Here is a 21174-nt window from a genome sequence, read left to right as displayed (position 1 = left end):
GCGCTGCTCAGCCCTGCCTGCAATGCAGCAGACGTGCTGAGAAGCAGGAGGAATGAAATTAGAAAGCTGGAAGGAGGGCGCGGCCGCCTCGCCATCAGCCGGGAGGGGAACAGCGAGATCCCCTGCTCGCCTTCGTTTCCTCGCAGGCTGCACCGGGACGAGCAGAAAAACCAAACCGAAACCAAAAAAAACAAACCTGGAAGGAGCCGGATTGCCCAAACCAGCAGGACCAAAGCCCTTCAGCTTCGTTTCGATGAAGGAAGAAGGGGAAGAGGCAGCTTTCCTGCCCCCCACCCAAGACTCTGGAAAACTTGAGCTAACCCGCGCGGCGCTGAGGAAAGTCCCCGGCGGGCTGCAATAGAAGCAGCCGAGGAAAATATTTTGTAACTAGATAAGGGGCGAGTGAGGTCATTTTTTTTTTTTTTTTTTGGCCCGGGGTTGTGAGATTCTGGTCACCTTCGCTGACCACGGCTGCCAGAAGGGAAACCAGAGAATAAAACAGTGGCACGGGGAGCTTTTAGTCCCTCAAAGTTCAAGGCAGAGGACACTTTGCTGGCTTCCCCGCCCTGCCCCCGGGCTGGTTGAGGAGCGTGGGCTGTGTTATAATCGCTGGGGATGCTGGTTGCAGAATGATCGAATCGCTCCGCAGAACAAACTTTTGCATCCAGCAGTGGGCTGTGCTGAAGGTGGCTTTGCTTTAAAAAAATAATAATTTAAAAGCAGCGACGTCAAGGGAAGGTTTCTGGTTCTTCAGAGGCCGTTCAGGGAGCCCCTGATGTGGGATGAGCACTTCCAAAAAACAAAAACAAAAACAAAAAAACAAAAACAAAACCAAAAAAGGTGATACTAAAAAATGTTCAGCGTTGGCTTTGGAGGACTCACTCAGTAGATTTGACTTCCCTGCCCGCAGCGCTTGGAGCTGGGGCTGGTTTCCAGCTCTGCCTGTGAAGAAACGTCCCTAACACACCTCTGTCATTCCCAAGTGGTCGTCAAGCTCCAGGGGGCTCTGAGCACCAGCAAATCTGCCCCCGGCTGAGGTTTGTTGCTGGTTTCTCGCTCCATCCTGCCTCCTTCTGCAGCGTTTTCCCCTTTCCTTGCTGTGTTTCTGCTCCCTGGAGCTGGGCTCTTCGGCACCCCGCAGCTCCCCATCACCGCTCAGCTGAGTGATCTGTGGGCTCACAGGGATCCGTCCTCCCTGGAGGGTCACTGGCCCCAAAACGTGTGCACCAACAACCTAATGACTGAAATAACAAGTAACTAAAATAACAAATAACCAAAACAACACGTAACCAAAATATCAAATTAACCCCCTACCTGCATTTGGCAACGTACAAAAAATTGGCACCCAGCCTTGGAGGTGGCGATGTCTCAGTTCACACGTACAGAGGTGTGTGCTCTGCAGGACCTCTCTGCCTGCCCCCATGGAGATGCAGTTATTTTACATAAGATTGTTATTATTTTTTTAACTCATATCAAATATTTTAGTGCTTTACAATCGCCCTGTAACAGGTCTGGTGCCCAGGAGGCTTTGAAGGCTGGAAATTGTTCTGTATTTCCCCAGCATGTCTACGAACAAACCGCACAGGAGTAACGATTACAAACATACAACTTTAAAAAAGAAAAATCCTGTTAAAGATTTATTGCAATAATACAATAAAATTTAGAAAAAAAAAAATCGTGTTTAGTTACATCGAGTTTGGAAGTCGCAGAGAGAGGCCCCGAGTTCTGCCAGCCCCGCACCTCCCGTCCCAAACCTACCGAAGGCGCCCGATTTCGGCCGAGGGCTGGGATCCCAAAACTGTCTCTTCCTTGGCAGCTCGTGTGGGCCACGGCCTGGGATGAGATCCCTGCACTCGTGCTACGCAAATTGTTTTGTAAACTCTCAGCTGGCCGTCTCCAACTATCTCTAATTACAGATATCGCCTCCCTCCCTCCCTCCCTCCCTCGCCCCCCCCAAAACAAGCTGGAAAACTAATCCTGTCGATTGCACTCAAGGTTTGGACACACACAATTAATTCTTCCTTAGCTACACATGTGCAAAACACTTTAAAAAAAAAACAAACAACAAAGCCCACAATCTGTTCTGTTAAAAAACCTCTCTCGAAAGGAGCTCTCTCGATGCATCTGAACGCCCTCACAGTGCCGCTGTGCACCTCCAGAGCATGACATGGTTGTAAATAAATTATTTGGAGAACATGATGGGTAGGAAGGATATGGCTTAAAAGGTTCTGGGGGTGGTGGTTGTGTTTTCCCCTAAATAAGTCAAGGACAGCACACAAAGCTGAATCGCGGCCTGGCCTTTAGGGTTCTACGCAGCGCGAAGGTAGCGATGAAAGAGCGACTGAAATGTGTCTTAAAAAAGGAAAAGAAAAAAAAAGGAGGGAAGATATCGATATGGTGGGGTCCAGTGCAAAATAAATGAGGATCCAAAACGGGCTGTGCAATGCTGAGAGCCCCCCATGCAGTACTGCTATGTGCTGGCTGCTCAGAGCTGCGACGGGTTCCTAAAGTGCTGGCAGCTGAGCAGTGACCGAGGCCTCCTCTCCCTGTCCCTGTCCCTGTCCCTGCTCAGACCATGGTAGCCAACAGCATTTTGGCTGATTTCTCATCTGTTTCCCAACACGAACCTACCTTGGGCTCAGAACAACCAACTGGCAGCACCGAGGGGGCCCCCGCCTTGCCACACGCACGCTGTGGGTGCGGAGTTGAGGGTCTTTGGTTTAAAAAACCCAAGAAACAGCCACCACCAGCAAAAAAAAATACCAAAAATGGATCCCCGCTGCCAAAGAGAAAGGGCTGGGAGGCACAGTACTCAGCTGGTGTCCCTGGTGCAGAGCTCACCGGGGCGTTAGCACTAGTGCTGCTCTTCCACCCACTCGGTGGAGCCAGGTGGCAGCACTGGCTGGCCTAAAGAGGACCCACAGCATCCCAAAACCGTCCCAAAATGTCCCCAAAAACTCGACAGAGAACGGGAGGGCCGGGTAAGGCAGCCTGCAGCTGGGGTTTCCACCAGGCAGGAGGACGCTGCCTCGGATGTGCCAGCACGCCAGGCTGAAATCTTCCATCTCGGAGGGGTGGGAGGATGCTTCTACACGAGTCTGCCCCGCGGAGAAGTCAAAACGTCCCAGCTCTGTAAAATGTAAACCGTAAATGGGAAGCCTCGCTGAGCAGAGCCACCTTGAAGTCGTACGTACCGCGGGGCAGAGGGAGCGAGGAGCTCTGGTCAGCGAAGGCAGCGGTCAGCATCACGCCTCCCGTGGCTTTGCAAGCAGGCCAGCCGCCCTCAGAGCGCTTCTGCAGTGAAATGAAATCAACTTCTTGGCATCCAGGAACCAAGGGAAGAGCAAAGCCCACCAGAAACGTCAAACGCGACAGGGTTCACAACGCACGTAGTGTGGAGGACGCGGGACTTCGTCAAACGAGCCTGAAATGAGGTTTTCCTACGATTAAAAAGTGGCAACGTGGTGTAGCTGATGGGTATTATTGCAATCCTGTATCGGCGTCAATGTGGGTCTAGCTAAGAGAATGTCCAGTGTTTCTTTGGTGTATGATACTAGGAGTAAAGAGCCTGTGTGCTTCGGGCAGCACGACACGAAACTTTCCGACTACCTACCAGTGGAACCAGCATGAAACCAGCCAGTTTGCCATGGCGAAACTGGGCCAAGATCCACAGCCAAACCTAAAGTAAAAGAGCGATTTGTTGTGTGACTTCCTGCCCATGCTGATTCTTTGTATTAAAAATATGGCAACGGAGATTAGAAAACATGTTAAAAATGCATAATTTTCATGTCCTGAATGAAAAAAATTTAGAAATATGCATTTCTGTGCTACGCAAGACAGATTTAAAACACGCAAACATAAACCCTGCAAGGAGTTAAGAAAACGTGAACTGCATCTGCACCACTGTCCAGCCTGAACACCGAGCAGCCTTCCCTCTGTGCTCGTTCAGATCCACACACTCCAAAATCTGTTTCTTCTTTAGGAAGCAGAGCTGGAGCCTGCTGGGTCCTTCTTCTTCGCCACTCAACAATGCAGACAGAACCGAGACACCAAGTGCCCTGACAGAACCCGTCGGGAGGATGGAGCGAGCCAATTTACAAAACAGGGGGACCCCACGGGCATCGCGGGTAAAGAAAAAGGTTCTTCGGGTTTACAAAACGTGAAGTCCGACCTTTTCTTTGTTCCAGGCACTACTTAACTGAATACGTAAGGTTTACTACAGCATTGTTGGGGAGGGATTCCTTCCTCGCATCCTGTGATCCACGGATCCTCGCTAGCGGTGTCCAGTGTACGCCTTGAACCACGAGGTCACCGAGGCAGCAGCGGAGGAGATCATGCCTCCAGCGCTGCTGCTGGCGATGGGCTGAGACGCCTGCGTGCTCTGGCTCTGCAGCATCTCCACCTGCTGCGAGGGGATGTCGCAGAACCTGGGGCTCGGCAGGTTCTCCCAGTCTGTCCCCAGGTCCGTCTCTTCGTCGCTGACGTGCTCGTCCCCGCTCTCGTCTGTCTCGCCGGCGGCGCTGGGGTCCACGAACTCCATGGAGTCTTCGAGATCAGCGCTGATTTCGAAAGGCCCAGACCTGTGAACAGGGGCAGAACGCTGTCAGCTCAGTGGGTACCATGCAGGAGAATTAAAACACCTCTGTCTTTATCAGCTGGCTAAGAGAAAACTCAGTGGTTACTGGGATAACTACGCTATGACCATGATAAAAGGACAGCAGCTCAACAAGGGACTTACAGCTGGGTTCCAGTCCACAAAGCAGGGAAAACGGGAGAGCTCCTTCACCTGGGCAGTAGATGGTGAAGCACACAGAAGAAAAAGCTGTGGGTAATAACTCACAGCTCCACTGCTGGGAATCTCGGCTCGATGCGGAACAGCTTTTATTTTTCACGCCAGCTCTGCCAGCCAGGGCAGGGTGTAGGTTGCAGCCTGCAGCCGGCACAGCTCGCTAACACGCTGCCCCCAGCAGCACCTCGCCCCCAGCAAGATCTCGAGATCTTTTTTTTTTTTTTTCCAGGGCTCTCCAGCTCTCCAGAGGTCCTGCCCAAACTCATCTCCTCCTCACTGACTCCGAGTTCCCTGCTGCCACTGCCTGGTTGGAGAGGCAACTGCATCCTGCCCAGGCGCTCAGCCTTGTGCCAGGGAACAGGGAGACCAAATCCAAAATATCTTTACCGAGCATCTCCAGACACTTTCAGAGGCCTGTGGGCAGCCAGAGGGGTTCACGGAGGCAGTGAAAAGCTGATTCCCCACGGCCAGCAGGTCCCTGTCAAACAAATTTCAGCCCAGAGCACAAAGCTCTTACAGATTCTCAGCATAACAGGAGCAGGAATTTGATGTGGGTAACGGGGTTTCTCCACTGTGGTTCTCCAGCCTTATCTAGAAGCCTGAGGCAGCAATTTAGCATGGAAATTTTTAATCCAAACAATTAAAGCTTGATAAAATTATATGCATGCGAAAATAGTAGTTTATAAAGGAGGCTATCAGGCAACTGTAGGCTTGGAAGTCTGAAGGAAAATAAAACCAGCCGATTGCTGCAAACTTTGCAGGCAGCTGGGAAATTGAAGGTAAACGCTCCTCTTTCATCACACAGGAGGGAAGGAGAGCGCTGCCCTCTGGCAGTGGGAATTGATGTTCCCACTTTTCTCTAACCTCTCCTGTTACCACGTGGACCCAACTGATGCGAAGCGAGACCCATCTCTCTGCTCAGGCCTTTTACTTCCCACCCTAAGGAGCCATCAGGTTTAGGTTTTTGTCCACTGTGGCACTTCTCTCCTTTACAGCAGCTGCTTTCCAGGACTCTTCACTCTCTGGGTGTTTCCTGCCCTCTCCTTGTTTCCAGACAAGCAGCAGCAAGCACATCATTTTTTCCAATCTGAGCTAAGCTGGCTCCCCACAGCTTTGGGCTGACTAAGTAGGGATGGACTTGAACATAAGGTAAGTTTGCAGAGGCATGAATTCAGCTCCTCTTAGTGAGATTTTTAAATAAAACCAGTCCTGTACACCAGAACAAAGTGGAAAAGTAGATGTCAGAACACTCGTGTGTTTGAGGGGGAATAAAGCAGTAGAATAAACAAATATTTGCAGAGTGTCTCGGGCACAAGTGACTGGATTACCCCAAGAGGAAATCAATGTTGACTTTCTTACACTTAAGTTGTAAAAAGAAAGGGAGAATATTGAGCCTGGCGTGTGCAGCCTACAGAAACTGATGTTCATCACATGCTAAGTTAACAGGAAAGCTGTCTTTAATCTTAACGTACACAGAAATTAGTATAATTTGAGCGTGGACTTTGGCCTAAGGTGCTCATTGACTGAAAATATTTCGGGAAAGCCTGGGATGTGTGCTGCTGTCCTCTGGAGGGAAGGAGTTCCTGCAGTTCAGCCCAGGAGAAACAAGCCCACACAATCGTAACGCCACCAGCTGAGCCTGCTACATGCAGAACCACAGCATACAGATGTCTCTGAAATATAATTTCCTTCTCAGACCCCCCTTTTTCTGCCTTTTCCTGCCTCCTCCTTATAACCAGCCTGATGTGCTGAGGACTCAACCATACATAGAGCAGAATAAAAGCAGAAAAAACATATTTCCCTCATGAATAACAACACAAACACAACCCCACAAGGGATTCAGTTACAGGTGTGTTCACAAACTGCTTTTCTTACCTGCCCAAGTTCTCAGTGTCTGGGCTCACCAGGTACATAAGGTTCCTGAGCGTATGCAGTGGGTGCAACAGATCTAAATTTACATGCTACCATGGAGAAGGTAAGAAAAAAAAAGACACGATCAGTTACTGGAGGAAACCTGCAGGCACAGTTGCTGTTTTACAAGCTGTTTGAAGAATCCATACGTTCATTCCCCCTACCTGAGAGAAGCAAAGGTGAAGGATGTTGGCATTCAGCTTCTTCACTGCTCGCGTGAACCTGTGTTTGCTGAGATTCTCGCCGCAGAACTCGCTGTTGGAAGACCACAAACACACGTATGCACAAAGCAAAAGGCTGTGACAATACACGTACTGGAGCACCAGCATTCTGTACCCTGGCTTCCTAACAAACCCTGGAGTAAATATCCTCACAGTAAGCACTTGTTTAAGCTGTACAACCAGCTACAGAGTGCTCAGGAGATTGCTTTTTCACCTTGTGAGACCTTTAGAATTTTATCAACAAGCACAGCTTGCCCAAGTCTCACTGGTTTCAACAGGACAGGTGGTGTGAACCATACACAAACTCAAAGATCCACTGTGGCCAAGCCATTTTGGTTCTCCTTTTAAATCCTGCCTCATTTCCTGTTCCCAACCTTTTCTTCCTGCGATGACTGAGCAACCAAATAATAGCATAAAAAACTGCAGAGGTCCCACACAATGTGTGCCCTCACTTTGGCCATTGCTATTTTAAACACTTAAAAGAATCTCAGCAGCATAGCTGAGACCCCTGGAAGCTGAACCAAACCCACAGCTTTCCCAGAATTACTTCTGTACATCACAACTGGGGTTTATACAAGCACATGCTCCCAAACGTCTGGCTACATTCCCCATCAGTGTTTTAGTCCAGAGAAAATTACACCGCTGTCATGCCGTATTATAAGGCCTCATTCTACATCTCTTAATGCAGTGGAGCTATTCAGGATGACTAAGAGCTGCTGAGTTTGTAAAGCACAGTAGGGTCTCATAAAACAAGAAGTGCTATTCATGCACTGTCATATTTCACTCCAGTGTGAGGACGCTGAATAAATTGCTTAGCAAGTTGTCATTCTGAACTATGATGGCTGGGCTGTGCTCTCAGGACACAGAAAGAGAGGATGGGAGGGAGGATTAACTGTGGTCTAGATTCTAGACTTCCCTGTGAAATTAAATTGCACCAAAAAAAAGGGGGGGAGCCATCGACTATTGTCATAAAAGCTGTTCCAAATAATGACTTTGTTCAGAAAACCAAACTGAGCTAAGATCATTCAGAAGTGGTCACTGATCCACCTTCTCAGAGGCTTGGGTCTACTTGCCTGTTGCAGAGCTTCTTGGGAAGATTTACATCAAGTATGAGAGACAAAGTGTTAACAAGCTGGGTTGCATAGCACAATGCAGCACTGATGGTGTAAGCAGGGTTGTTATGTTCCATATCTGAAAGAAATAAAAACATCGTGAAAGTCACATTATAAATGAAGCCTCAGTGGGTGTGTTAATGTGTTACTGAAGTCTACTCTGGAAAATGTCATTTGTCAGTGCCGAGAACTGCTTGAATCCAGCAATCATTTACAGTGAAATCTGTCAGAAGCCGGTAGAAAATAGTAATTCTTGGAATTCCTGTTAAATCGACAGCATGTGAACCATGTCAAAACTGTGAATAATTAACTTTATCTCTCTTTCGCTCTGCACTGGGTCCCAACGAGCATTTCCTGCAGAAGAGGCTTTCAGTGGACTAATCTCTGTAGTGGTGTTCCTTTAATTCTGACCTGGCTCCTTACCTGGTCCTTGTGTAGTCTTCTTCTCTTCCACCCAGTTGTAATAAGCTGAGTAGTCTCCGTTATTCGGAAGGGTTATCCAAGGCCCTGTGATACTGATGCTGGTGTCCCCGTTGTGGTCATCACACACCCATCTCCCAGAGAGATACGTGGTTCTCCTGGCTTCTGCAAGCTTGCTCACAGTGCTAGAGGTCATGGCATTGTCGCTCTCAGAAGACACATCTGCAGGATCTCTGGAGCAGCCAGAGAAGAACAGGGTGTTTTTAAAAGAAGTTCAAAAATATGTACCTGGCAGGCACTTAATCAGATTTCACAGAGCAAAATGCTTGTAGAAACACTCCTGCTAAACTCCTCGTTCCCCGAACTACTTTGTTCTGGGATTTTTAATGATGTTTTTTAAGGTTAACAGTGGACACATACCTCAGATCTCTAAATGGGGAGATGCTAGCACCTCCACATTCTTCTGCTCTGGACTTCTACCTCTAGGTCAGATGCTTCGCCTTTGGAAACCACCTCCTTCTCCCCACAGATGCCAAGGGAGCCAGAGTGTCTAGCTTAGACTTACATGACTCACCTCTGAGTGTCTAAAGCTTGGAAAAACGAGTCCAAAAGGATAAGCCTCCCCTACCTCATGCTTGTCTTTACTTCTTCGATGGGAAATATGACTGATGTTAGCTCCAGGATATGCGTCCGCCGAAGGTTTGCCAGATGCTCGTGCTGGGTTTTCAAGTCGTAGGTTTTTTTCTCGACCAAGTCTCCCAGCCTGCGGTTGTGCCTCTGGATCTTCTCCTTCTTCTCCTGATGCCGCTGAGCCCTGCGATAATGCTTCTGGTTCTCCTCTTTGATTCTCAGAAGCCCTTCTGCATCTGTGAAGGCAGCAGAAGGTGTTAGCCTTGGAAAACGAGCTGTGAGGTACTTGTAGCGAGCCTGAGAAAGGCTTGATTAATATTTATAGAAAACAAGATCTACAGCAGCTTAAAACAGAAAACCCTGCCTCACCACTGACGCTTTCCAGCTGCTAAGTGGTACAATTTCTTAATCTTTTCTGAACATCGCAAAAGGGACTGAAATCGGAATTAATCTCTCCCTATCTTTCACCCAGCTATTTTTGGATCTGGAGCAGAAAAGCCAAGATTTCACAGTTTAATTAAACTTCTGGGGTAATCACCATGACAGAAATAGTTTGACTGTACATGCTCGCACGACGCTGGCCAAAAAGGCACGCATTGCTTGCAGCCAAAATCTAGTGCAGATAGCATCTCCATTCACAATTTCTGGCACCACTGCTTCCATTAGCTTGTGTTATTCGGGCTTTTGCTAACGTACGTCCTCTTGAAGCACTTGGATCCCAGTGGCACAGGCTTCTCCTTACCACGAGGGAAAGCTCCCTTTCCAGTCACAAAATGGCCAATGTGGTTACGCTTCTGAAAAGCTGCAACTGCCTGAATTTCCTCCGTGCATCAGGCACGCTAAGAGTCGGAAGAAAAATCCTTCAAGAGCATCTGCTGATTCTCCTATAAAATAATTCACTGCAGGAACGCTCCTGCAAACATATGGTGCTGCAGAGGGCGAGTTAACTGCCTCGGTCTTTCAAAAGCACGGGAAAACGTCTCTGAATGCACATTTAAAAATTGTAATGTACCCTAGTTTGAATAAGAGCCCCCATATACTCGTCGCTCCATTTCAGTTTTTATGGCTGAGGAGAAACAGCATTAGTCATGCTCTCCTAGAGCACAGCAGCCTACTCGCTTTCCTGTAATCAAGAAATGGGCTAACTGCCCCTTGCACAGAAGGCAGGCAGTAAGCCTGACATCATTTGTCTGATGGATTTGGATTGCGAGGCGCAGATGAGACCAGAGCTACAATAGCAATGTTCCGTGGCATCTGCTACTCCACGAAGCCACGTTACAGACTATTAAAACATCAGCTTTCCCAGAGGGGAAGCACAAAAATTGAAGTTACATAAAAAAAAAATGGGATCCACGACTGGTTCCCATCCCCTGGTACGTGCCCAGCCGTGCTCGGTCAGCACAGGACATCCCTGCTCCTCCTGGTTGTCACCTGTGCAGTTGGAACTGCAAGCTCAGGACTGCTGAAATAGCTATTATATATTGAAATTATATATTAAAACAGCCATTATATTATTATAATAGCTTATTACCATTAATAAGTCATTAGAAATAACTTAGCAGAAGTTATTTCTACTCATTTATCTGATCAGCGTTTGGTAGGAAGGATGATCTCATCCGTGGGAGACGGAAAGACCCAAATCAAAGCTGGTGAGACTGGCTTCCCCAGGCAGGTAGGAACTAATAATCCTCAGGTCCATAAAATAAGGAACCCCCTGTAGGAGGAACTGCAGGAGAATTTTTCTCTCAACAGCACCAAAAATTTCTACGTGCCAGCCTGCACTTCAGTTTCTTTTAAGCACTCCTGTAGTATCAACAGCAAATCAATTAATGCCTGCATTCGTATTCCCAAACCCTCCCTTTGCCCAGAGAATACGAAACAAAGAAGGAATAAAACATTAATTTGTTCCGTTTTCATTCATGTTCTACTTGCAAGGCTACTTTTTGCGCCGAGCGAGCTCCCTTATCTGCAGGGCCAACAGCAATTATCTGAGAACACTGCGAACACGTTTCCTCTTCAGCAGCCCTGCTGCAGAAACAACTGTCCTTTTTTTCAGCGCAGCAATTCTGCTTTATGACCCAGTTTACGAGGCAATTAAAATTTGTCCCCAGAAGTATTTCAGGACACCATCAAGCCCCACACATTCCCATTGCCTGCCCAGCAGCGAGCCACGCCAGGCATTCACAAGATCACCTCCTCAAATTGCTCTCTGCAGGCAGAAGGCAAAACACACACGTTTTAAAAGCTTATTTTCAGAAACACCAATTCTTGAAGTACCCAGGAGAGCCAGCTGAAAGAGCAGGAGCCCAGCGATCTAGAAATGTTTCCTATTTCAGTAAAGCCACCTACGCCACATCCAAGAGAAGAGAAAGAAGCCATTTACGTTTTGTAACGTGGTCTCCTCCCTAAGAGTGAGCCAGGTTGAGCTCCTGATGTACTGGCTACGTAGTAAAGCTGCAGGTTATAACTATTTAAGTATTAATTCATTTCACAGAATAACAGAAAAGTGGAGGAGCTCCACGCCCCAGCTGGTTCTAACGTTTTGCCACCTTCAGAGCTGCACTTTGAGAAAAGGTGGTTAAATTCCTCATGCAAAGTCACATTGACTTCCTCTTCTCCTTTCTCTACAGGCTAAAAAGAACAATTAGTTATTATTCCCTTCATAATAATCTTCTATCTACTGAAAAAATGCTCTTCTTCTTCATCTTTTTTTTTTTTTAAACTAAGCCCAACTGCAATTTTCTTGGCCACTCCTTGCGTTTTATTCCTAACGTTCCCTTCTGGACTTTCTCCAGTTGATTTGTATCTTACTTAAATTGCTCAAAATGGGCTCCAGACTCCCACTGAGGCAACGCCACTGCTGAGCACAGCAGGATAATCGCTTCCTTCTTAAATACAACGCCCGTGTTAGTATAACCCTGACTGAGGTCTGAACCTTTCTGGAGCAGCACTAGCTTGTTATTTGGTATTTAATTTGCAATTCCCCAGGTCCCACCCTGTCAAATCTTGCCAGCATTCCTCACCAGAGGTTTACGTGGTTCTCTTTCCTAAACAACGTGCACTGAACTTTGTTCGTTTCAGACGATGCAGACAATTTACCTGCACAGTTTTGAATTTGATCCTGTTCTCCACTGAGCTCGTATCGTCATCCACCTTCGGTTCCTCCACTCCACTTTCTGTTCTACCATGCGAGCTATTATGGAAAATAGCAAACAGAACTGGGCTCCACCTGCCTCACCTCCTCTGTTGGGCAAGTATCACTGCTCTCTGAATGTAGCCCTGCTAGAATTCTGTGGCATCCTTGCAGTGATTACACCCAGAACTGATTTATTTGCTTGCTCGTGAGACATCTTGGGGTAGATAGAGCCCAAAGGCAAGGTATCTTGCACCTTCTGCTTCTCCCTCCACTCGACCCACAGAGAAGGGTTGATCTGACGTGACCTACTCTTAACAAAAAGTGATGACTGTTTTTAATTATCTTCTAGGTACCTCAGGTACCTACAAGGTGGTCAGAAGCTGTGTCATCGGTGTAAGACTCCTGCAAACAGCTGCTGCTTCCACTCTGTTCCCTGGGACATCCTCTCTCCCTCATGTGTTCTCAGGTGCTCCGCTGCTGGCTCCTTAAGCTCCCTGGGGTGAATCTGATAAGGCCCTACAGACACAATCAAAATAATATTTAACTGGCTGCTTTCTTTCCTTGGCCTGAAGTCCTCTCTCAATCTCAAATTTAATCTGGCTAAACACCTGATCGCATTTTCTTTGTTAGAGGATGAAGCAAAGAAGGCACTGAATATTTTAGACTTCTCTGCAGTTACTCACCCCTCTTTCCTCTTAACTAGCCTGCTTGCCTTCTCCTTCATCTTTTTTTATTATACATTTCATACTGTGCTAGCCATCCTCCCTACTAAATGAAAATCATTTTGCACCTCAGCGTTTTTGATGTTATCACTGCAAGCCTGTGCTACTCCTTTATAACTATTCTCAGTTACACGCCTGTGCTTCCACTTTTTGTATGGCTCCTCTTGAATCTCAAGTCATTAAAATGCTTCAAATTCAGTCAACACAATCCTGCACATGCTTCCTATCTCCGTAGGTTGTAAGGAGTGCTGCTTATTCTTTTCTGAAAAATGACTCTACACATCTCCTGCGTGTAAAATATTTAATGAGTTTCAAAACCGAAGCTGCTGAACGTTAGCAACTCAGCAGCCTATGCCATATTTTGGTGATGGTCTTGCTCCAACAGGATTTTTAGGATTTCTAGACAGGTGTGGGTTAAAATTCAGCACTTAGATGAAATCCGTAGCAGCTGCAGAGCTGTTTGCTCCTTTTTATCAAGGGGAAGCGATCAGAGACGCTACACTGAATAAAGCCATCTCCAGGGACAAAGCCAAATTCATAGGCTGCTAAGCATTTACTTTTTAAGCTGTTGCAAAATTATATCCATCCAGCTGAATAATGTCTACTGTTTTCTAATTAAAACGCAAGCATAAAAGGGGTAAAGTCCATTCAGTGATTTGCCTCGGAAATCCACTATTTTCAAAAACATATCTCCTGTGATTGACTTTTCCCTCTTTAAGGCACAGTTTGACACGTTACAAAGGCACAGGCATTACTCACGTCTTGTCATTTCATCATTTTCTTTGCAAATGGTCTGTTTCAGCTGCTCGATCCTCATCTTGCAAGACATTATTTTCCATCTCTGCAAAAGAACATTCGGCAAGCGTAGGGCACAAACCATTTCCAACACACTGACTAATGATTAACAACAAAGCCAGCAGCTTTCGTGCAAAAGGAGCAGGATGTTCTGAACTGAATCAGACCAATAAATAAATATTTCATACACCGGTTTGTGCACAGAAGAATGCCACAAAGAAACAGAATATTTCGTATAAAGTCAATTGGTACAATAAGTTATTGAACAAATACCTAGTAGGAAATTAAAAATATTGAGGGTTTGGAGTGCTCAGCTTGCAGAGCCCATTTTGCCTTTGCTTACAACAGGTTTTTTAGGAAAGCAATGCAATGCCCTCAAGGTAAAATATAACTTTAAACAATACGATCTGGCGATTCAGAGAGTTCAAAAATGATGGGATGCTTTGAATAACTCACCAGCTGATCAGTTATCTCTTTGCCTTCCATGGCCTTCAAAACACTAGAGGAAAAACATGAATGAAAGTTTTTTGACTTATCTTGACTACATCTGTCTCCAGCAACAGCGTGTCAGAGAGATTTTTTTTTAAGAATCAGAATTTTTATTCATTTAATGACTACGACTTACTGTTTTTGGAATTCTCTCTGTTTGGTTTTAAGATGCATCAGCCTTTCTTTCTTGTCTGAGAACCTGGAAGAGATTAAACGCTTTTATTGCTATTTTGCACACAGGTATTGTAAGTTGTCTGAAACAATAAAAAGGCTGAAGCTTGTGGGAGTCTCCAAACCTCAACTATCTGTCTTAATCTTTGTGAGCAATGGCTCAATATATGAAATTCTTGCCGAATTCTAGAGCACCTGTCTCCCAGGAACAGCAACAGACCCTCTAAGCTGAGGAAACACCCGCACGTTGTATTATCAAACTTGTAGGCATTACCCTTAATTACCTTCTATTTCTCTAGGATTTGCAGCTTAGAAACATCAATATTTTGTGTACAAAGAAACACATACACTGCTTGAAAAGCTTTTAATCACCGGAGAAATTAACAGTATCATGGGGAGCCTGTGATGGCATTAGGTGGTATTAGTGATACTACCCACTCTGGTACCAAGAAGTGCAGGTTTTTACACGCTGAGCTTTGCATTTTTCTCACTTCTCACCTGGAAGGGTCTCAGATTTTACTCAGCGATGGTTCCAGACAGGACAGTACTCTCTCAAGGCTTTTACATGACATTCAAATCCTTCTTATATTATTATTAGCAGCCATAAGCTGCATTTTCTTCTACTTGTTTCTACCAGGCACGTGTAGGTGTCACAAGTGCCCAACCCAAATGCCTGCTTGAGGTCTGCCCCAGTGGATGGGAGGTGTGGGAACTGCCAAAAAAAGTGATCAGAAGGGAATTTTTTCGGGTTCATCATCCTGCATTTCCATCCTCTGAGTACAAATAGCCACGTTCTGCTCACCTGCATGCTCCTCACCACGCTGAGAAATACTTTTAAAGCAAACAGTGTCTGAACAATGTATATTGAGAGACTACAGCGAAGCACAAAGTGACAAAAGAGACAGCCAAGGGATGTAGACAACCTAAAAACAGCAAGTGTGTGCTGTGTTCTGCCAGTGCATGGCCTCCCAATTTTCCTTTGTGCTTGCCATGCCACAGCACCATCCTGATCCACACCTCAAATGTGTGTCTTGGGGTTAAATCCATGCAAGGAGAAATAATTCAGTGTATTTTGCTCCAGAACTTGTAGAATTCACTATTTCATCCTAACAGTTTCATGTAGAACCCACCAAGTTCTTTATTTCAGGGCTATCTAAGCTTTATTTAGAGAGAATCACAGAGTAAGCAAGCCTTGACAGGATGGCAGCTGGGGCCTCTGTCTGCTCAGCCCTCTGGATTTGATGTCCCATAAAACCAAAAAGCTTCATTTCTTCCCTTGAAGAGCTGGAACCTGAAAGCTCGGAGACTGGCTTCGGTTTTACCAAGTGTGTAATCGCCCTTCCAGATGACAGCAGCGTGAAAACAACCACAAAACTTCTGCCTGCTGCCTTCGCAGACGACCAAAACTCTCTCTTTTCCTTCCAAAGCAGCTCAATCCCCAACGTAGGTGCTGCTCTAAAAGCCAGAGGCCACGCGTGCGCCTGAGGAATGCGGTGCAACCGGAGCCTGGCTGCTCGGTGTCTGTCTGTCCGTCTGTCCCGCGTGTCTTCACCCACCAGTCATCGTGGAAATTGCACAAGCGTGCTGTTTACGACGCCGTACCACGCACCTCCTGCACCTCTGACCTCGGGCACATCCCGAAATAACTCGGCCAGGCTGGGCAGCCACACGGGGAGCGCCGCAGAAATTTGGGGATTCTTCATTTCCAAGCTGGGTTAATTAACGGGCACGGAGGCTGATTTCCCAAATCGTGTCCGGCACACTAGTGGGAAGTCGATCTGTCAAGGGCCTGGGACTAAATTAAGTTCTCTCTGGTGAAGGAAGGCAGGAATGTTTGGGAGAGCCTGCAAGAATTACAGCTCGCCACGCGCTTCAGCAACTGTGTCAGCCAGCTCCTACCAACTTCTTCAGCAGCTCTCCCCGAAGCAGACATTTCCATCTCCTTATACAGCCCCTTTTGTAATTGCATTGCATCCTGTAACTCATTTTATTCTGTATATCCACAGCCCTTCAACCTGGTGAAGAAACAAAGCTCTGAATGGACTCTTAGAGCAACTCCCGTGAAATGTAAACTGAGAGAAGGGGAGGACTCTGCATCTAAAATTATCCATCAGATGCTTCTTTTTCCTCCAGTCTGGATTAACCTGAGATTTCCTATGGTTCCCTGGCTTATTTCTATGTGTACATAATCAGAGAGGAAAAAAAAAAGGGAAAAAGGGAAAAAAAGACTCCCTAATCTATAGGAATCGATTAACACTGCAGGAGCTGAGGATAGCAACAGGAACATCCACTGCTGGGCCTGTTCACCACGAGAAAACTCCAGTGTGTCAAAAAGCCACTGAGTATGAACTGAGAATTTCTCTCTGTGACAGGCTGGGGTAAACTCCTGGGAGGAAGAAGAGTGTCCTGAAATGAACAACAAGATGCTCTGAACACACAACACGTTACTAATGAAAAGAAGAACGTTGGTAATCATTCTACTGCAGGATTTCCGGACTACTCATCTTTAATTGTAGCTGTGTTTCACTAATTAATCCTGACAGCTCCTCAGTTGGTGCCCCTCACAGGTACAGGCTGTGATTTTTGTTAGATGTGAACAATCTTCCTGCAGCTTTTACGGCAACTGGCACATAAAATAGTCCTGTGAAAATCTGAAATAATTCTTCACGTTGAAATGTTAAAGTATTTATTGTTTTATGAGGAAATAAAAACAAGAAAAGAGTAGAACATCACTGGATACAACGGGTAACCCCCTTTGACTTCTCACAAGTGAGAGGTACCAACATTTTCCTCCAGCCTGTAACACTTCCAAAAGACAACTGGGAGCCCTGTGCATCCCAGGGCTGGATTTCTCACACCGCTCCCTCAGCAAAGCCCTTCTCGTGACCCTGCCGGGCTCCTCCAGGCCCGATCTAAAATTAACCCAGGTGCTACTAGAAGGCATAAAGTAACCAACTAAATACCGCCGACAGTAAACACAGCCTGAGCTCCAGCCAGCTCTCTGCACCTGTCCCTGCACGACCATGCCATGATTTTAAAGGTTGCTCCCTCCCTCGCCGCGCTCACGTCGCAAGAAATTCACGGAAACCCCTCGCTGCTGACAGAGAGGAAACAATAAAAACTGACCTGAGATGCCGGGCTGTTTCTCTCTCACTTTCCTATTAGTCACTCGAAGGATTAATTACACAACGCAGATAAAACACCTCAAGCACACTTTCAGGCTGTCAGTAATTCTGTTATCTTTGAAAGAAGCAGAAACCTGAGTTTTATGAAGCTTTGTCCCTACACTGAACTTTTCCTGCTGCCATCGATCACGCTGACGCTGTTCTCGTTTTGTTAGTCCATGACTCCAGGAACATGGAGCTGCTGTAGGAGAGTTTTGAGCAGCAGGAGATGCAAAGCTCAGGGAAAAGCAGCGTCCAGGGGGGCTGCCTGAGCGGAGGCTGGAGAACAGAAGAGAGGATTACACAGACAGCGAGCCCAAGGTCCTGAACAAGGGGAAAAAAGGGAGGAGAAAAACAAAAAGGGACTTTTCCTACAGTCAAGAAATGCAGCTTAATCATCACAATGTTTTCTATCCAAAGGTGAACGGAACACTTAACGCATCCTTGTGAGGATGCAGTGACAGCAGTCACTGATATGAGGAAGGGAAGAGATTGTTTTAAACAAGCTGTTGCCTCTGGTGCTTGAAGACTTTTAAGACTGCTTCTTCATGGTTGCGTTTTTCCAATGCGTAGAGAAACTTCTTGAGCCTTGGTTATACAGGAGGAGAGTGGCTCCACTATAAGGGATGCTGCAGTTGGATTTCTGTAACGAAGCCTGATGGTTAGCCAAAATCTTCAGGCTGCAGAAAGGGCAGGAGAAAATACTTGGCTTACGTTCCAAATTCCCAAACCAATTTTTTTTTCATGGAAACGGCAGATAACCCTGAGCAGTCTCACACAAAGACGGGTTTTTCATCTATTTTAGACGGGCTAAAATCCAATTTGTGGTTCCACACCACAGCCTCTGAGGCAAAAGAAGAAAACCCATCACAGTGGCAGGCTCAGGCCTCATTTTTGCCGGCTGATTCATGCTGGCTGCCACCTCGTGCCCACTCCCATCAACTTTAATGAAACTTGGCAGGGGTGAAGGGTCCGCTCACCCAGATAGAGATCTGGGCGCGAGCTGGCTTTCTGTATCTGGGTTATGCTTGAGAAGGTCAATTTGCTTAAATGTAAGACAAGCACATCATTGTCCAGTCATGCATCCTGTTGTGCAAACACCCACAGAAAGAGTTTATGGCAGGAAAACACCGTCCTGCCATCAAAAGCTGCCTGGAGCTGTTGCAGAGAACCAAGGTAGGAAGAAAGACACCGCTGTTTCCCTGCCTATTCTTATGTTTGGCAAAGGGTGTTCGGTGCGAGGACCCTTCCACACAACACACCGCTCACTGCCTTCCCAAAATAGTTGGAGAAATCACTCTCAGCAGCTGTTAACGAAGCTACAAATCGAGGACCACAAAGACAGCCAAAAATTAGGGCTATTCTTGAGACAGCGCTAGGCAGGCTTTTGAAGAATCCGGGATGGACGTGCTGGAAATGACGGCTTCTCTTCCAGTTGAAAATGAGCTACAGAGGGGAAACGAGCATCTGAAGCATGTAACAGGGCTACCTGCTTCTTGATCGACTTCAGCAGCCCTCCTGCCGAGCCAGCTCCTTGCACAAAAGGGCAGGAAGGGGCGTGATCAACTCAAGTGAAATATTTCTGGGGGCCCATGATCAGGGCCCACGATCAGGACTAGTTATATGAACAGGAATGAGAAGAAGAGGTACTGTTTGCTTGTGTACTTCCCTGATTTCGGTAAACAATTTTGGAAAATTACTGTTTTAACTACTGTTTTGGTATACTTCTGAGAACAGAGACGTATTTCAAGTGTCCCACTGTTTTTGCCCTTAGTTGTCTGGAGTTATCTCCGGTTCACTGGTTGCACCCATATGGCCATATCACCACCCAAACCCTTCACAATTATAATTATTTGACACATTTTTACCCCTCACCAGACGAGTACCACTCACAAAGCCAGCACAGCCCCCTGGGCTGCCCCCAGCCCCCTTTCCTCGCTCTCTCTCACCACCTCCGGGCTCAGGGAGCCGAGGACCCCCCCAAACAAACCCCAGCAGCTCCCCAGGACCCCATTACCTGGGGGGAGCGACCCCCGGGACCCCCCAGCGAACCCAAGGGGCCTCCCCCACCCCATGGGGGCGCGTGAGGAGCATCCCCACGGCCTCCCCCGCGGGACCCAGCGGCGGGGCAGGCCCGAGGCCCCCTCCCTGTCCCCCCCCCGGTACCTCTCCGAGTCGCGGCCGTCGAAGAAGACGAAATCGCCGCCCCGGACGCACTTAGCGCAGGTGAGGCGGCGGCGGGTGGTGTTGCAGAGCGGGCAGCGCTCCACCGCCACGTACAAGCCCTCGGCGTCCTCCTCGGGACCCCTCAACGCCGCCGGCCCTGCCCCGGGGCCGGGTCCCGGTCCCGGTCCCGCCCCGGTTCCCCCCTGCCCGCCGGGCTGCGGCCGGCAGCCGCTGGGAGCCGCCATCTTGGGCGCCCCGGTCACGTGGGGCCGTGTTGTGGCGCCGGGCATTGTGGGAACAGGGCGCTGAGGGCCCGGCCCCTCAGGGGGGGGTGTGTGTGTGTGAGGGGGGGTCCCCTCAGCGGTGTGAAGCGATAAATAAATAAAATTATGTGTCTAAAGGCTGTTTTATGGGTGTTTTTCTCAGCCCAGGTTATACAGGCAGTGCTGGTGCAGAGGGTTAGGGAAGGGAATGGGGCAAGTGGAGGGAAAATTAGGAGTAAAGGGTGTAGGGCAGCATCCAGCACACATCCCTCATGGCACCTAAACACCCCTGGGGTGAAGGGGGTTACTTGTACCTCACAGCCCTGTACCCCAAGAGAAGCTATGACTACCCAAAATTAAATAATTTAGGTAGTACTTATTGTTTGGGTAATTATTTGAGTAGTTCTTATAGTATCAGGAATCAGCCTTTATGTAAAAGGGGTCAAAATGATTAATACACATCCTTAGAAACAACAGGCTAGCAGATTTCCTTGCCCCGGTCCCTGTATGGAACCACAAGTCAAGATTTGTCAAGATTGAGATGGGTGTTGTCAGCCTGTGTCCAGAATCAGAGAGCCAGTGCTCTGCAGGAGGCTAGGGAGAAAAGTGGGAATTCAAAGTAAAGAAACCCCAAATGAGGACTCATAGCACTACTGTCACAACCTGGGACATGAGTTCTTTGTAAAAAGTAAAAAAGCCAGCCTTTCTTTTTTTCCCCTTCTTTTTGTATTTAAGTACTACAAAATACTAGCATGAGCGGCACTGCACGGAAGGAACCCAGATACTTGTTTTTAAGACAAGTTACCATAGCAAACAAAGTTATCAGTAGCTCTGAAAAAGCACAGAGACCATTTCTTATCTTTAAAGCTTTATCCACACTTTTAAAGAGCATTGACTTCTCTGGTGAAATTATTCAGCTAGCTCTTAATGAAAAAGCAGATTTGTTCCTTGAAGGAGGCTCATCTTAGATAAACTTTCTCCCAACACCCCAATAAGAACAGGTTGTTGCTTTTCACTTGCAAGGATTCTGGTAACTCAAGCTTATCAGCTTTTACAGCTACAGTGCAAATAAAAGTTCAGCCCATAGCTGTGGAAAGTCTGCAGGGTTAGAAAACAAACAGAAAAGCCAGCCTCTGTTTAGAATAGATTTGAGTTTGGAAATACACAGTTTGATTGTGACAAAGA

The 21174-nt window shown here is 47.2% G+C and overlaps 1 protein-coding gene across 2 annotated transcripts; it reads right to left on the bottom strand.

The window, feature by feature from the left end:
- Nucleotides 1–1161: 1161 nt before the first annotated feature.
- On the bottom strand, nt 1162–19977 carry ATG14 (autophagy related 14). Of its 2 annotated transcripts, XR_014618520.1 has the most exons (11): nt 19727–19977; nt 14362–14424; nt 14193–14235; nt 13701–13782; nt 9082–9319; nt 8457–8686; nt 7991–8112; nt 6865–6951; nt 6665–6750; nt 3195–4580; nt 1162–1241 (listed from the first exon to the last, which is right to left on the bottom strand). XR_014618520.1 is itself a non-coding variant. In XM_084288227.1 (10 exons), exons 1-10 carry the CDS (start codon nt 19969–19971, stop codon nt 4274–4276), a joined length of 1503 nt encoding a protein of 500 aa, XP_084144353.1. In that variant the 5' UTR covers nt 19972–19977; the 3' UTR covers nt 1983–4273. The 2 variants fall into 2 exon arrangements, 1 of the variants encoding a protein (XP_084144353.1); XM_084288227.1 differs by lacking the exon at nt 1162–1241 and having other exon boundaries at nt 1983–4580.
- Between the last annotated feature and the right edge of the window lie 1197 nt (nt 19978–21174).

This window comes from Netta rufina (genome assembly GCF_964035555.1).
Source record: "Netta rufina genome assembly, chromosome: 5".
In the NCBI taxonomy this organism is placed as follows: Eukaryota; Metazoa; Chordata; class Aves; order Anseriformes; family Anatidae; genus Netta; species Netta rufina.
The sequence above is the reverse complement of the archived record's forward strand: the minus strand, read 5'-3'. Positions and strand labels throughout refer to the sequence as shown.